The 14,823-nt window shown below is 36.4% G+C and overlaps 1 protein-coding gene across 2 annotated transcripts; it reads right to left on the bottom strand.

The window, feature by feature from the left end:
* Positions 1 to 583: 583 nt before the first annotated feature.
* Positions 584 to 14,322, bottom strand: LOC140774092 (uncharacterized). Of its 2 annotated transcripts, none has more exons than XM_073116942.1 (7): positions 14,117 to 14,315; positions 13,684 to 13,827; positions 5,992 to 6,090; positions 5,711 to 5,787; positions 5,349 to 5,457; positions 2,816 to 3,144; positions 584 to 893 (listed from the first exon to the last, which is right to left on the bottom strand). In XM_073116942.1, the coding sequence occupies exons 1-7, from the start codon at positions 14,184 to 14,186 to the stop codon at positions 801 to 803; spliced, it is 921 nt and encodes a 306-aa protein (XP_072973043.1). In that variant the 5' UTR covers positions 14,187 to 14,315; the 3' UTR covers positions 584 to 800. The 2 variants fall into 2 exon arrangements, with proteins under 2 accessions (XP_072973043.1, XP_072973044.1); XM_073116943.1 differs by lacking the exon at positions 584 to 893 and adding an exon at positions 1,672 to 2,020 and having other exon boundaries at positions 14,117 to 14,322.
* Positions 14,323 to 14,823: the final 501 nt, after the last annotated feature.

Raw genomic sequence — 14,823 nt, 5'->3', positions numbered from 1 at the left:
TATAAGAGAGAGTTTAGCTCTCTTATTCTCGGAGAAAATCACCAATTATGATGGGTCTTACTCAAATATATGCATAAATTACTCCAATAACAAGGATTTTTAGCATATTCTATTCTCTTGACTAAAATATAATAGGAAAAGAGCAAGAGGAGGTTTGCAAATATATGGTAAAGAAGAGATTATAATCACAATTGCAATGAAAAAAAAAGAAGAAAAACTCTTTCAATAAAGTAAACAAGATACGTGCTCCATGGGGCCACAGAGAATATGATGCATACAAACCAAACCACATGAAAAGATAGTCTAAATGGATAGATGGATATCTTCTTCAGAAAGAAACAACTTGCATTAATATATATGGACAAAAGTTTGGGGCTCTGTTTTGGCACTCTTATTCGTGATGCATCATGTGTACTAATCAACGTTCAACAGCTGCCTTTTTCTATGCCTCTCTATTTATAGAGTGGATAAGTACACTCCTCTCTCTCCTGTACGCAGGAAAGCAAGGACTTTTAATATTTAATAATAATATAAGATTTCTAAGTCTACCTTGACAACAAAATAATAATAATAATAATAATAATAATACAGTTAGATATTCTCCTTGGCTATATCATATTAACCATTCATACAATAATTAGCTTCCGAGAATGTTAATGCTGTCCTCAAAATTGGCTCCTTTAGGAGCAATCAGAACAGAGAGATTTCTATCCATAAGAATTAGACTGATAGAGAGAAACTGACGACTGCCAAAATAAGGGTAGAGGAAAGCCAAGCATAATTAAAATGCAGCTTCTAATTCAGTAGTACACTGAAAGTGTGCGGTGATATGGTAAAGATGAGTTCTGAACGCCATAGGACCAGAGCCAGAGATCAATTTCAATACTGAGAACCTGTAAATAAATGGGGAGCTGCATTAACTACACCCTCCATTGAGATAAGATGAAAATAATCTATCAATTTCTCATAATGATGACAATTTTTTGAAAAAAATAAAGGATCATTGAAATGAATCATACTAGATGTCAAATGTTTGTCAATGTGTTGTCAATGTCAACAAATGTGATGAGCTGAATCATCACGACAAAGAGAGTCAGGGTCCTGACTGGGTTGACCATCAAAGGACCGCAATTCTTTAACTTGTTGATCCATTTTTCAAACTTTATACAGGAAACTAGCTTGGATGGCATATATATTAACTGGGGTCTAATTCCCACCTTCTTCTCATATGATTACTTAATATAATGCTTGTCATCAAGGTAAATAATATAACTGAATATACTTATTTTTACTGTATCAGAGAAACATTCTTAAAACTCTAAAACTGACCTCCCTGAAGTGGTTCTATCAGCAGTATAATCAGTACTAATACAAGATAGTATCTAGTGTTTATCAAGGCCTCTGCTTGACCTTTTACATTTCTTGATGGGAGTACAACTTGAATTGTCGAGAGAGATGTTTTCTCAGATCAACATATTGGTAGCTATAAATGGTAGTCATTGCACCAATTGTATGATTAAGTAAATTGAACTATTCTAAGTTCTAACATCCCCTCATATTTTTTAATATGTCCATAACATAAATTCTCGAGAAAAGCTTCATTTGCAATTTATGAATAGTATGCAAGCCTAATACTTCAGAAACATCGGTGCAACTATAATTTGGTAAATCCCCTCATATTCTTTAGTATGTACATAAATTCTCGAGAATAGTTTCTTTGCAAATTATGAATAGTATGCACGCCTAATACTTCAGAAAATTCGGTGCAACTATAATTCAGTAAATGAAAGTAACTCTTTTTACTTTTTAATGACATAAAATGTGCAATACAAGTCTGTATCGCTAATTGTTAATTGTATGATATCATATTAGTGGGACACTACTTGCCCGTTTCTAATTTCTTCTCAAAGTCCCAGCCAAGTCTGTATTGCTTCCGTCAGCACTCATATCCATGTCCATGGATCAAATCCCACGCCCACAAGAGAAGGTACATACAAAGATGTCATCAGCATATTTTGGTCTAATAAGATGAAATTATTTAGAAGCATACCTAGGGGTAAAATATATATTATGTTAATATATAAGCAAGAAAGGAAAGAGTTCTCCGTAAAATGCTGCATGTATTTTAAAAGAATAATTGGAAATAAACAAATTGTCAAGAACTTGGAAAATATGTCATAACCAGTCAGGCATATGTCTAATATAAGGCTGAATCCTGACCAAATCTTGGGATTAGGCTAGATTGGTTAGTAGCTGAATGCATAAGAATGCAAGAAAAAGGTCATATGCAGGCACCCAGAACTCTGCCAAAAATTCCAGGTCTCTAGATTTTCCAGAAAGACATCCTTTATACATAAAAGGAAAATTTTATATCATGCTACATATTTCATATGCAATTAGTGCTCCAAGATAATGCCAGAAAATTAATGAATCCAAACTTATTGGGATTGCTTGTCAGCAAACCTTAAAGTGCCACGCTTCCAGCTATCAAAAGCTAATGCAGTAAAGCTAAATTAATCCAATTTTATTTCAAGTTATCCAGTACCAAGCCTGAATATTCCAGGCTTTCCGGCTTATCAGAAGTTGCTGGGACGCTGTTCATGAATTGAATATTATCCAGATTGTTCATTGGAAAAGGACAGAAGTATTCTCCCACTTATTTCTTGAGACTAATTTCCATTTTTTTGTGACTAAATTTTGCACCATACAAGAACTATTTCTTAATGAAATACAATTATCTTACAAAAGGAAAATGAACAATGCAATGTGAAGTTGAAAGATAATAGTTGGGAAAGCAAAACCAGAATATGTGTACCTGCTTCCCAAATTTACTCCGGATGAGCTCTCTAATTTTCTCCACCGCTTGAATAGAGCAAGCTCGTATCTCAACCTCCTCCTCACTACCAGGAATTATCTCCTTACTAGAATCGATGTAACTAGATAAATCTGAACTATATTTCAATACACCAATTTGTCTGAGTACAGCAGGGACAATATAATCTGCAAATATCGTGATGGTGTTTATGTCATAGAAATCTCCAATTCCTTGACCCTTAAAAGCACCCCATAAATCTGCAACAAATATCTGTGCCCTTTTGTACAAGAAAACTTGGTGTCCCTTGTAAAGTGAATGATCCCGGAAACCTATTGAAAGCAACATAGAAAAGAAACATTTCCAGTAGAAATTTTAGTGGCTAGACAGATACATACATGCAAAAGTATCACTTCTGAATTGAATAGAAAATGAGCATGTAACAGACATGTTAAAGGCTTACAGACAAGAACTATATTTATCAAAAATATGAATGGACAAACATAATAGTTGCAACCTCTCCCTCCATTGATAAAGTGCAAATTATTGCTGCCAAAGAGTGTTATCAACATTGTATTGCAAGGCAAAAGGCTGTACAGAATTAGATTTAAATGCATAATTAACATCTTATGGACTTACTATTCTGGAGTAGAAGTCTTTTCTATATACTAAAGATAATTCATTTGCTAATGTTCCACCAAAGGTTCCAATACAGCTGGGATCGCCCACCCAAAAAATGATACAGATAAGCGATATCGGTCGTATAAGCCACCATATTGGCTGTATCAGCAACTATATCGACCGTTTTGGCATCAGACTAATTTTTAATAATATAATTTTGTAAAAACAAATATTATAAAATACAGGAATAAATCCTAATTTTTTTTTAAATATGATACCAAAATAGATAACATAGATCACTCTCATGACGTTTGAAAATTGAAGAAAAATACTTTCTGTATTTTTCTAGAACTTTCTATTCTCTTTTTCTTCTCTCCCTCTCTTCGCTGGTACTCTAGTCTGTAGTCTCCCCTCTCATACTGTCTCCCGCTCCTCTATCGCTCTCTCTCCTCTCTTTGCAGACTCACTCTCTCTCTAGTCTCCTCTCTTCTTCTTTTCATGTTGTTGCATCAGTTTTAAGGCTGCTATAGTAGAGAATAGAGGCAGAGAGATGGATAAAGACAGAGAGAGGGAGGTCATTGCACATGCACAGATAAGAGATCTGTGTGTGCATCAGTTGTAAGGCTGCTACAATAGAGGAGAACAGAGAGACAGAGTGATGGATAGAGACGGGGAGAGAGAGAGAGAAAGAGGGTGGTCATCACGCACGCTCACTCATGCACACACAGCTCTCAGAAGAGAGGGCGGTCTTCCAAGAGGAAAAAGAGAAGTTGCCAGTAAGATAGAGAATAAAGGGTAAAAAACCAAAAAAAATAACAGCGAGAGAAGTGAGGACCCAATGTAGTCATTGGAGGTTGCGAAAGCCGTTGGACACAACCGCCAAACGTCGAGGTTGCCAGATCTACCGATCACCATTGTCAGGAAGACATGTGTGTGTGTGTGTGTGTGTGAGAGAGAGAGAGAGAGAGAGAGAGAGAGAGAGAGAGAGAGAAGTAAAGGTAGAGGAGAGAGATGTCGGGGACATCAATTATAACCTAGTGGTGAGATCAGACATCTCGGCCGATCCCACCAATTTGCAGTCAATTTCACCAAGTTTTGACTGGTCCAACCAATTCAGATAAGGATCGGCCAGAACTAGATTCCATGGTTACACCATTAATACTGTTGTCAACATATATCACTTGGACTTCTTAACTAAACTGTCCTCCTCGGTTTATTTGGTTGACAAGAATGGTAGTGTACAGTTTAGGTTCGAAGAATAACGCAAAAGGCAATAAACAACAAAAGTGAGCCTTCTTGCTACTAGGGAGCACTTCTCTGAAATCGTAATATCTAACAATTTAATCAGTGCATAATTCTCCTGCCAATGTGCAGTCTGCTAGGGCCAAGATATATGTAAACTTAGTCATCGCAGGATAGGTTGTTCCAAAAGCAAACACATCTAGGTATCAGAGGTTAGGTGGCTACATAACAATCTTTTAAAAAATTCAGTAATTGACACAAGAAAACTTTAACCTGCAATAGCATGAGCTAGTAATTTTAGTAATGCATATGCCTCTTCCATAATGTAACTTGAAGCTCAGTCTATCAGAATAAGTTAGTAATTTGATGCTTATTTTAAAGAACTAGGTAGCAATTCAATATTTATCCACTTATGTATGGACACCATGTGCGCAAAGAAAGTCATCAATAACCTATAGTTAAGAACTACTGAAGATGTTGCGGCATAAAATCTCTTCACTCTACTTAAAAAGTCAAAACTGATTATCTCTGTGTTCCTCTTTCTACATAATAATGATAGCAATGCATGTCACAATTGCTTCTGTGCATGTTATTATATTAATCCCATTAAATGTCATGGAATATAATATAGACAAAAGAAAGAAAAAAAAGTTGAAAAAAGATGAAAACATACCAGGAAAATGACGTGCTATAAGTGCAACTAGAGATACAGCAGAATTTCCACAGGATTTTACAAGATTAGCAGCCTCTCCTTCAAAGCTTCTCTCCAGTTCTAGACCCACCTGGATAACTCAAGAATAAAAGTCAATTATTGCAGTAAATTTTATCATGTGTAACCATTAGCTCCTTAGCATCTTCATTATACTATGCCTATCATGAATAGTTATATGAGATAATGCCAATAATGCCAAAAGAAAGAAGCATAAAAAGAAGTTGGATGATATAATCATCAAAAACATGTAACACCGGATGGTTCAAGGAACATAAGCACCATTTCAAAGGCCAAGAAAATGATTAGAAATTTGACAAACATACCTCATGCAGCAAGCGTACTCGTTCATCCTCAAGTGGCAAAGGACGTGGCCATTTCAACAACTCACGTAGTTGGGGACCTAAAATTTCCACAATTGAGCTCAATTTCTTTACATTTGTCACAGACACCAACTAAATTCACTCAATAATTGCTATGGAAAAAATATATTACATGTGAAAGAACAACCTACGATTCGATGAACTAATGAAGAAAGAAACTGAAATATGACTCGTATAAATAGTACAAAAGGTAGGAACCAATGCTCAAAAGGATCAAAAGTCACCAGTATAATTCTGAAGACGATCAGCATCAAGGGCAGATTTATCATTCTCTAGAGCTTCCTTAAGTCCAGAAGCCAAATGATCATAGCTTAAGTCCTTGTCTGTCCAGCATAGATGGGGGAGACAAGAGTCAATGTATAAGGCAAAATTGCACAATCATCAACAATATTAAACACAGAAAAGCAATCAAAGCACCACATTTGCTAGGAGAATCAGAGACTGTTGTATCATTAGTAGTTCTATAACATGCACATGCATATTGATATCTACTTTGAAAAAATGTGTAAGCTTGATAAAATAATACAGTCTCTTAGACTGAAATTTATATTGATGAGAGAGAGCGAGTAAGACTGGCTTAGGTAATTTCATCTTTTAATAAAATCAAACTGCACAGTAGCTAAATATTCAGGATCCTCACCCAACCGAAATTTGGCAAGCCAACGCCTTCAAGTGTGATCCGGAGCAAAGATGGCACATCACGCGACACTCGCCGACCCATGCAAGAGAGGGAGAGAAAAAGAGGAGAAAGGGAGAGGGAGCTTCCACCACCGTTGATCCTCTCGTTGTTACTGTCATCGTCCTCCTCTCTCTTTCTCTCTCGTGTGCCTTAACCCAAGGTTGAAGACAACTTGGGACTGAATTGGGTTGAGAATAAAATATTTGCAAAGAGAGAGAAAGGAGGGCAACGACTTCATAGCAACGCTCTGTGCCATTACTCACCTCCTCTAATTTTTTACTAAAAGTATGTTAAAGGTGTGCAAGTGGCACGCCTTAGCATGTCAAGAGCTTGCCGATGGTGGCATGACACAACCATCGTTGGTCTAAATCAAAATAGCCTCCCCTATAGACCAACTTACCATTGTAATAAAAGAAAGTAAACATTATTTAGCACCTCAAAATAAAAGTAATTGGAACCAACAAACTACATAAACAATTGGTTTTGCACCGGAAAAGTAAGAGTCATATCAATGAATTGGGTATCTTGGAAATATCAAGAAAAGGTAACCATCTAGTAATGTTGTTGCATACATCTTTTACATCTAATAGAAGATTCATTAAATTTGAGAATGCATATAACCACATGCATTAAGTTATATATCTAATTTGAACTTTGAGGGAAGATGAAAATCCTACTCCAACAAGATTTAGATAGATATAGAAAGAGAAAAAAAAACAAATTGAGTCAAAAAGGGAAAACCAGAAGTGAGAAAGAATAGGAAAAACATAACAAAGACAGAGACGATATTTTTAATATGGAAAATCTCTCAGTTTGTCTAGAGTAAAAAAAAATCATAGATTCGCCCAAACCGAATTAATCTGTTTCGTTTTAATCATAGAAACAAGAATCACTTATAATTTTTTAGACTATACATCGTCCAAGTATTTAAGTCCATCGCAACTAACTACTCTATGTATAAATTACCTTCGCATCTAATATGTTGTAAATTAATATGGATACCTCCTTAAGTCTTCTCGTGTTAGTTGGTCTCAATTCGATGATATTGATTCAGCTCCTCTGAAGCTATGGATCAATCTCTGATGTAGAATATGCACTTAGACATATAAGTATAACCTTTTTTCACAATAGATGTAGAATATGCTCTGTGAGGAAACCTAAAACTATCTAAATGTATTCCTTTATATCCATTGAGTTCCTTTTTTGAATCACAGTCCTTTAGCCTCTGGTCATCTTTTATAGGCATTAAGATCATCTCTAGTTCGGACTAAGTGATTTAGCTTAGAAAAAATCGAGCCCAAAATTGTTTTTGAACCTTCCATGTTTAGCTCTTCACACTTGGTCCACACTCAACTTACCTGATCCAGATTGAGCTTAGTTTCCATAAGAGGATGCATGTGTTGGTTGTGTCGCGATGCGCACTGAGACAGCAAGTGCTCAATTCATAGTTTGAAGTTTCACTTAAGATGGAACAGTAACCCTCGGAACTTAATGAAAACTAATTTAGTAAAGCCGAAACTCATTGGTTAAGACTGAAACTATCAAGATTTATAGTTTTGATATTTATTTTGAACCACAATAGATTAAAACTATTCCATTTCGGCTTAAAACAATAATTTTTTTTAGGGGCAAAACCGAAACACTAAACCATAGCCTAAATTGAATTTTTGACTTGATTTCAATTCCGTTACTTAATTCTCTTTGTACGTACACTCTTCCACAAGTCATATGTCCTGATCACGTATAAATCTTAGATTGTAGAACATACTTCAAAATATTTTGTGTACATGAACTTGCTATTACATAAAATTGCACTAACAGAATTATCTAAATGATTTATAGTTACAAATAAGTTTAAAGAGAAGAAATAAATTTTTTAAAAGACTAGATTTTTCGATGTTATACTAATTACTCCAATACTCTAAGCACCTAAACTTGTGCCTCACTAGATCCTTCAACAACACAAATTCCATCCTAAAAGTAATGGAATTAACACATATACCTGTGTTATTATTGATGAGGTTGTTTAACCTTTACTCGAAAAGGTGTCATATATTAGGTGTAACCCCACATGGAATAAAACATAAGCTGTGAAAAGAGTGACACAAGATAATAAGTCCATGACTAGGGGTGAAAACTAGCCAAGCCAGCTTGCTCGGCTCGAAATTATTTTCAAGCCAAAATTTTTTGTTTAGGCTCAACTCGGCTCTATTTGAGCCAAGCCCGAGCCGAACCAAGCTTTAAACAAGCCATTGTTACTTCCTCCTCAACTTTTCTTCCCCAAAATGGATCTACCCAACTTCTATAGCCATCATCTTCTTTATATACATCTACAAAAACTTAGCATTCACAAAAATTTTAGCCCAACAAAACCAATCACTTAACAAACTTGAAGAGCCATGCAACATCTAATGTTGACATCGCCAACGAGGTCCCCATCCGCACCACCTCAGCCAAACTCACAGGTGTTCGCGCACTTGTAACACACCTTGCGAAATATGGTGGTGGAGTCTTGGAGGAGACCGCCGGAGGAGGATAAGGCCAGCAGAGTCATAGTGGAGGACGTTGACGGAGTTATAGAGGACGAGTAAGCCAATGGGGTCATAAAGGAGGGGATTTGGGATAGGATGAGAAATGAGAGAGAATTTGGGATTTGGAGAAGGGATTTGGGATTTAGAAAGGAGATATGGGATTTAAGCTAGGGTTGGTTCTGGGTTATTGTAACAATTTTCCATGCATGCACACATCACCTTGGGCTGATGAGCTCATGGATATCATGTCACAAGGTGATGTGTCTATGATATCCATGATATTATGTCCTATGTGACCTATTAGACAAAGAGATAGAGATAGAGAGAGAGCTCTTGCTTTCTTTGGAGGAAGAGCTCATTAGAAAAAAAAAAATTAATTCATAGCTAGTCTACTACTGCCACTACCTTACCCTAACACCTATTAGTTGAATCCCAAATTAAATCATGCTACCAATATTAAATAAGAGTACAAACAAGCCTATAGAGCCGAGCCTAAGTGAGCCTGCTTCAGCTTAGGCTCGCCTTGAAATTTAAATCGAGCCTCAAAATAAAAGCTCAGGCTTGGCTTAGTTTAAACCGAGCCGAGTCGAGCCTGAGCTTCAGTCGAGCCGAGCCCAAGCCACTCGTTTATTTTGACACCCCTATCCATGACATGTAAGATTACATCTTTAGACTGAATTGGATTCCTACCATATCCTAGTCCAATAGGAATATGGCTCTCAACACATCATGGCCAAAATAGTTGTTATCAAAAGATTCAAAACTCTAAACTGACAAACTTATTCGATAATAGTTTCAGTTAAAAGTAAGGATATAAGCATGGTTTGAAGGATTGGATGATCTAGACTGGGATTGGCCATACCCGACCCCGATCCCTGATCCGGGCCAATCCTCTTTCACTCTTTCTCCCTTTCTCTCTTTCACTATTTCTCTCTCTCTCTCTCTCTCTCTCTCTCTCTCTCTCTCTCTCTCTCTCACTATTTCTCTCTTTCTCTCCCTACCATAGCTATTGCTTTTCTGATGCATAAATCCAACTCTAGCAAACTCCATCGATATAGATCCAACTCCAATAATTTCACCTATGTAATTTTTTTATTTTAATTCTTTCTTTCTCTTCTCTTATTTCTTCACTGTAGTTTTTTTTTTCTTCTCTCTTCTTCACTATGGCAGAGTTTTTTTTAATTTCTTTCACTCTCCTTTATTGCAATAGTTTTAAGTAAATTAGTACTTTTTTTAGTTTTTAGGCTTCATATGTGAATAATAATAATTTTTTAATCTTTCTAATTTCAGAAATTTTCCTATATTTTTAAATAATATTTTGAATTTTTGTAATTAAAAATAGCTCGATCAGATGCCGATACAGCCAATCTGGCCAATACCTATTATTTTTCGGGATACCGATCCCAATTTTTTGAACCTTAAATATAAGTCAACAAATAAGGCCCAATAGAGCTAGATTTATTAGTGGACTTAACAAAGATAAATTTGAAGGTTTAGAACAATGTTTTAAAAGGTGGTGGTAATTTGTGGCTTGTTCGTCGGACCGGCTGATTCGGATCAGGATCGGCTAAATGACTGGGATTGGCGAAAATCGGCCAATTATCGATGTCCCCAAGCTCTTTCCCTTTCTTTCTTTACTATTTTCTTCTCACTCTCTCTTTCACTCCTTTCTTCTTTTCTTCTCACTCTCACTTTCTAACGAAGAGATCTAACTCTAATAAACTCCGACAAACTCCGGCGATGCAAATCTCACTCCAGCGAACTCCAACAAACTATGGTTCATCAAATATTCATTGTTTGGAACAATCACATGATTCATATACTGGTTATTATCCTCCTTAGTATCCTCAGACACAAGATCCACATATTGATTATTATCCTCCACAGACAACAAGATCTATTTGATATAAATGATATGATGCAATCACTATTTAGAGCACCAGACCCTACACATCATTATTTTTAAACTTATGATGATTATGATGATGATCATAAGGATTTATGAGAACTGATTCAATATTTATCGAAGTTTTAACTTTTGAGTAAGTTAGTACTTTTATTTAATTTTTAAGACTCATATGTGAATAATTATTATTTTCTTTTTTTATTATATTTTCTTAATTTTTAGATTTTTTTTTACATTTTTAAATAATAATTAGAATTTTATGTAATTAAAAAAATTTGATCCAATCCGGCCGATATGTATCATTTTTTCAAAAGGTCGATCCTAATCCCAATCCCAATCTTTTGAACCTTAATTTGTGGGCATTCACCCCACACACCCCACAGCATAGTTAAAGCTATTTGAGTGAAACCACAAGCTTTTTTCCCATTGCTCTTGTATTTGCTCATAAGTCAAACACTAAAAATCATTATTCTGCAGAGCTATAGATTATACAATGCCTATTGGTCGTGCTCTCGTTGGTGTTAGCCCCAAGGTCTTGTTGTCGACGAGTAGTGTCAGACTCAGATTCAGCCTCACAATTGGCATGAGTAGAAGCCCTAGTTGGCCCTATATCCACCTCCCCCTCACAAGTCAATCCCTGTATATATGTGATAAGTCCATGATATAAGCTAACTGTTTGAGGCTTGAAAGATTTCGTTTCCATGTTGTATCACCTCTCATAACCCTCCGATGAAGCAACCCAACAGCGCCGACTCTGGCCATCCATAGACTCTAGAGGTTATTTTCTCGAAATCATTCTAATAATCACTGACGAGGCCCCTATTTGTTGCAACTTCTTCAAGGTTTCGTCAAAATTATTATATTCAGACAGCTCAAACCTGGATGTTAACCCCCAAGTGAACTCAAACCTAGATGTTAACCCCTAAGTGAACTCCGACTAATTTGCCAACGAGTTGATATTCTAACCATTTGAACCATTGCAAGGCCTCATCCTGTAAGTGGAATGCCGCCCAAACCCTCTCTGCTAGCTGTGTCCCTTGGTAGACAAAAAATTTCTCCGCCTTAAATATCCAACCTATAGGATTTTTCTTGAGAACTTCATAAAATCTAGACAAATGACTCTGGACTAAACTCCACAAATCTAGCCGCCCACAACCCCCTAGCAGAAGTGGCCACTGGTCTCCTCAAGTGTCTCCACGATGTGAAGCATCTACTCCTTCATCTCCTCCATGTTATTATTTATTATTTGTATGGCTTTCCTATGATCCAATTATTTCCTTGTTTGTTAATGAAGTGTCGACTCCAGCACATTGAGACAACCCTCAACTGATGTTGCCCATGCATTCGATATCCTCCCAAACCTTGCGGCAAGTTGAAGAACAAAATTCCGCCAACTGACCACAGATGTTCTGATACCAATTGATAGGTTGACAAAATGCTATCAAGCAATACCACAGCAAAATAATAGTGAAAAGAAAAGATATCACAGACCTTAGCACCCTAGCTAGAGTTAAGGGAAGATAGAAGAAAAGGAAATACTTTATTGCCTTACAAACTGAAGTAAAACAACTCATATGTACAATCTCTTAATTGCACTAGTTGATTAAGGAAAGAAAACAAGCAAAAACTTAATCAAACTACGAAATAAATTTACTTAGCATCTGTCGGATTTCAAACAGCCTGGATGGCATTCAAATGCATTGATAATTTTCTCAAGCGAACCGAACTGGTGTTCAAACACTAGGAAGGCTGTTTATATGCTTTTAGAGAGCTTTTTACCCATTCGGACGCCTGGTTAGACGAATCCAATGGTTGTTCAAATGTTAGACCAAGCATTCGAACGCTCTGCTCAGAAACAACTACTATTGAATCCTTTACTCCTCTGCAAGTTGCCAGGTGTTGCCTCCGTTGATAAGTAATCTAGTATGGACTCCATTAAGTGAATATAAATGAAGAAGGAAGGCGATTACAAGTTACAAGTACAAGTACATTTGACGGCTCATTGGATGACACACACATGAGAATGAAGAGATTTTTGGGAATCACACATGTATAAATGTCAATAGAAAAAAATGGGTCTACAAATTTGTAAGCATAAACGTTGTAGGTTGAACCGGATTCTGTTATGTTATTTATGTACATCAAATTCTAGTCCAATTGGAACAATGGCTTCTAGTTAAGCGGCGCTTGTGTTTCACCATCTTTGTCCAGCACAAAGCTTATCCAGTGACCGAACAACCCTCCATGCAATGAACCAAGATATCTATTACTACTGTCGTATCAATGTCAATATTCTTTCAACTTGCCAGATCATTTTTGGGTACAATAAAATAGACCAGAAACTCTGTGAAATAGTTTATTTCTATTAAGTGCTTTGGTTATGTTACTCAAGTTACTTGGAACTGTGGTGGATTTTTTCTTAGAAGATTTGCAGAGAAGAGATTGATCACAGGAACAAGTAAAATAATTACAAAGATCAGGTGGATATATCATAAAATAGAAACTAGAGAGTAATAGTTGAAGAGGATGAAACGAATGTCATTCTCAAATGGTAAAAAGAACTACAGGCTATTATGCTGTCATGAGCTACATAAGAAAAACATGAAAAAGTAAAATCTTTCTACGGCATTTGCACATACTTCTATGAGGCAATAATTGATTGATTCTTCTTTTATGATATAAAAAATAACTTGAGAACACTAATATTAATGGTGGTAAATTATTAGCAAATACAGAGAAAAATATCTTAACAATTGCTAAAAATTATTAAGTTGATACGGAATCTGTTAAAAGGTTATACCTGGCCAGAAACAAAAGTTCAAAGCATCCAGAACAAATAAGTACTGAACAGTAAGTGGCCCATTGTCAAAGTAATGAATCCCTTCGAAATCCCATTCAACTTTTGGAATTGACCCCTGAATATCATCCACTACTTTCTCAATTTCTGCAAACAGAAATCATCCAGGCTACATGAGGATACCCAAATTAATTCATAATTAAAAGAAACTATCAAAAATTAAACAAAATAAATTTTGGGCTTATCTAGATAAGTCAGTATGTCCAAATCTTCCAATCCCTTATCACAATCCCAAAAGCACAAGAAAAAGAAAAACCTAAACAACACCAAATATAACTCAAGGAACAAAAAAGAGGGCATAAAGTTTTGTGCTTTTTCTCAAAATGGGGAAGAGAACCGCATTCCTAAAACCCTAAACCTAAGATTAGAGAAGTACCTAAAGAATCCACCTTCACGTGTGACGCCCTGCTCACCACCCACGCCGTCGTAGTCCTCACCTCATCCATTCCTCGCTCTCTCTCTATGTTTCTCTCTCTAGGGGACGTTTTATACTTCCACTGGCCTCGGGAGTTTTCCCGCTTGGAACTTCCACTTGTTGGGAGAAAAGACCTCGGACCGGTAGAGTGAAAATGACTTAAAAGCTCTTAATCTTTAATCAAATGACAGGTACATCCTTTCTATACCGACTCCTTGAATGGTCGGTTGATCTTCCCCACGCTTCCGAGGGCCGCCCGATTAGTAGTGGTCTGGTCCAACGTCCGTCCTTTTTCCACAAATGGTCGAAGGGGGTCTGAAATGGACGGCCGACAAGATCCATCACCGGCGACATTGTTGGATTGTGCATTGTGGTCCTTGTGGACCGTCGGATTGACCATTTTTAAGGGAGGCAGAGAAGGGTTTTCTAAATAGAAAGTTTTTTTACCGGTGATATTAGCAATTGATTACAACTTGATACACAAAAAGACAAAGGATAGAGCTATGGCTCTAAGCAAAAGCTCCACACTTTACTTTAAAAACATGTGATAATAAAAAAAACTAAGAGTGTTGACTAGTTGAATTGGCTCTAACTCAAACTCGAACGTTTAATAAATGAGTCATATTTTCTGTTTAGACTTAGTTCAATCTAAATCAAGCTAAACTCGA

This window comes from Typha angustifolia, chromosome 13, assembly GCF_048772165.1.
Source record: "Typha angustifolia cultivar Huaian chromosome 13, ASM4877216v1, whole genome shotgun sequence".
NCBI lineage: Eukaryota > Viridiplantae > Streptophyta > Magnoliopsida > Poales > Typhaceae > Typha > Typha angustifolia.
Note: the sequence above shows the minus strand (reverse complement) of the source record. Positions and strands in the feature narration are given on the sequence as shown.

Coding starts and splice junctions, on each gene's coding strand:
- LOC140774092 (XM_073116942.1), bottom strand. CDS start 14,186: ATGGATGAGGTGAGGACTACGACGGCGTGGGTGGTGAGCAGGGCGTCA. Junction 5,788..5,991: donor TCGTCTTCAGAATTATACTG/GTGACTTTTGAT, acceptor TGGAAATTTTAG/GTCCCCAACTACGTGAGTTG. Junction 894..2,815: donor GGAGTAAATTTGGGAAGCAG/GTACACATATTC, acceptor ATTTATTTACAG/GTTCTCAGTATTGAAATTGA.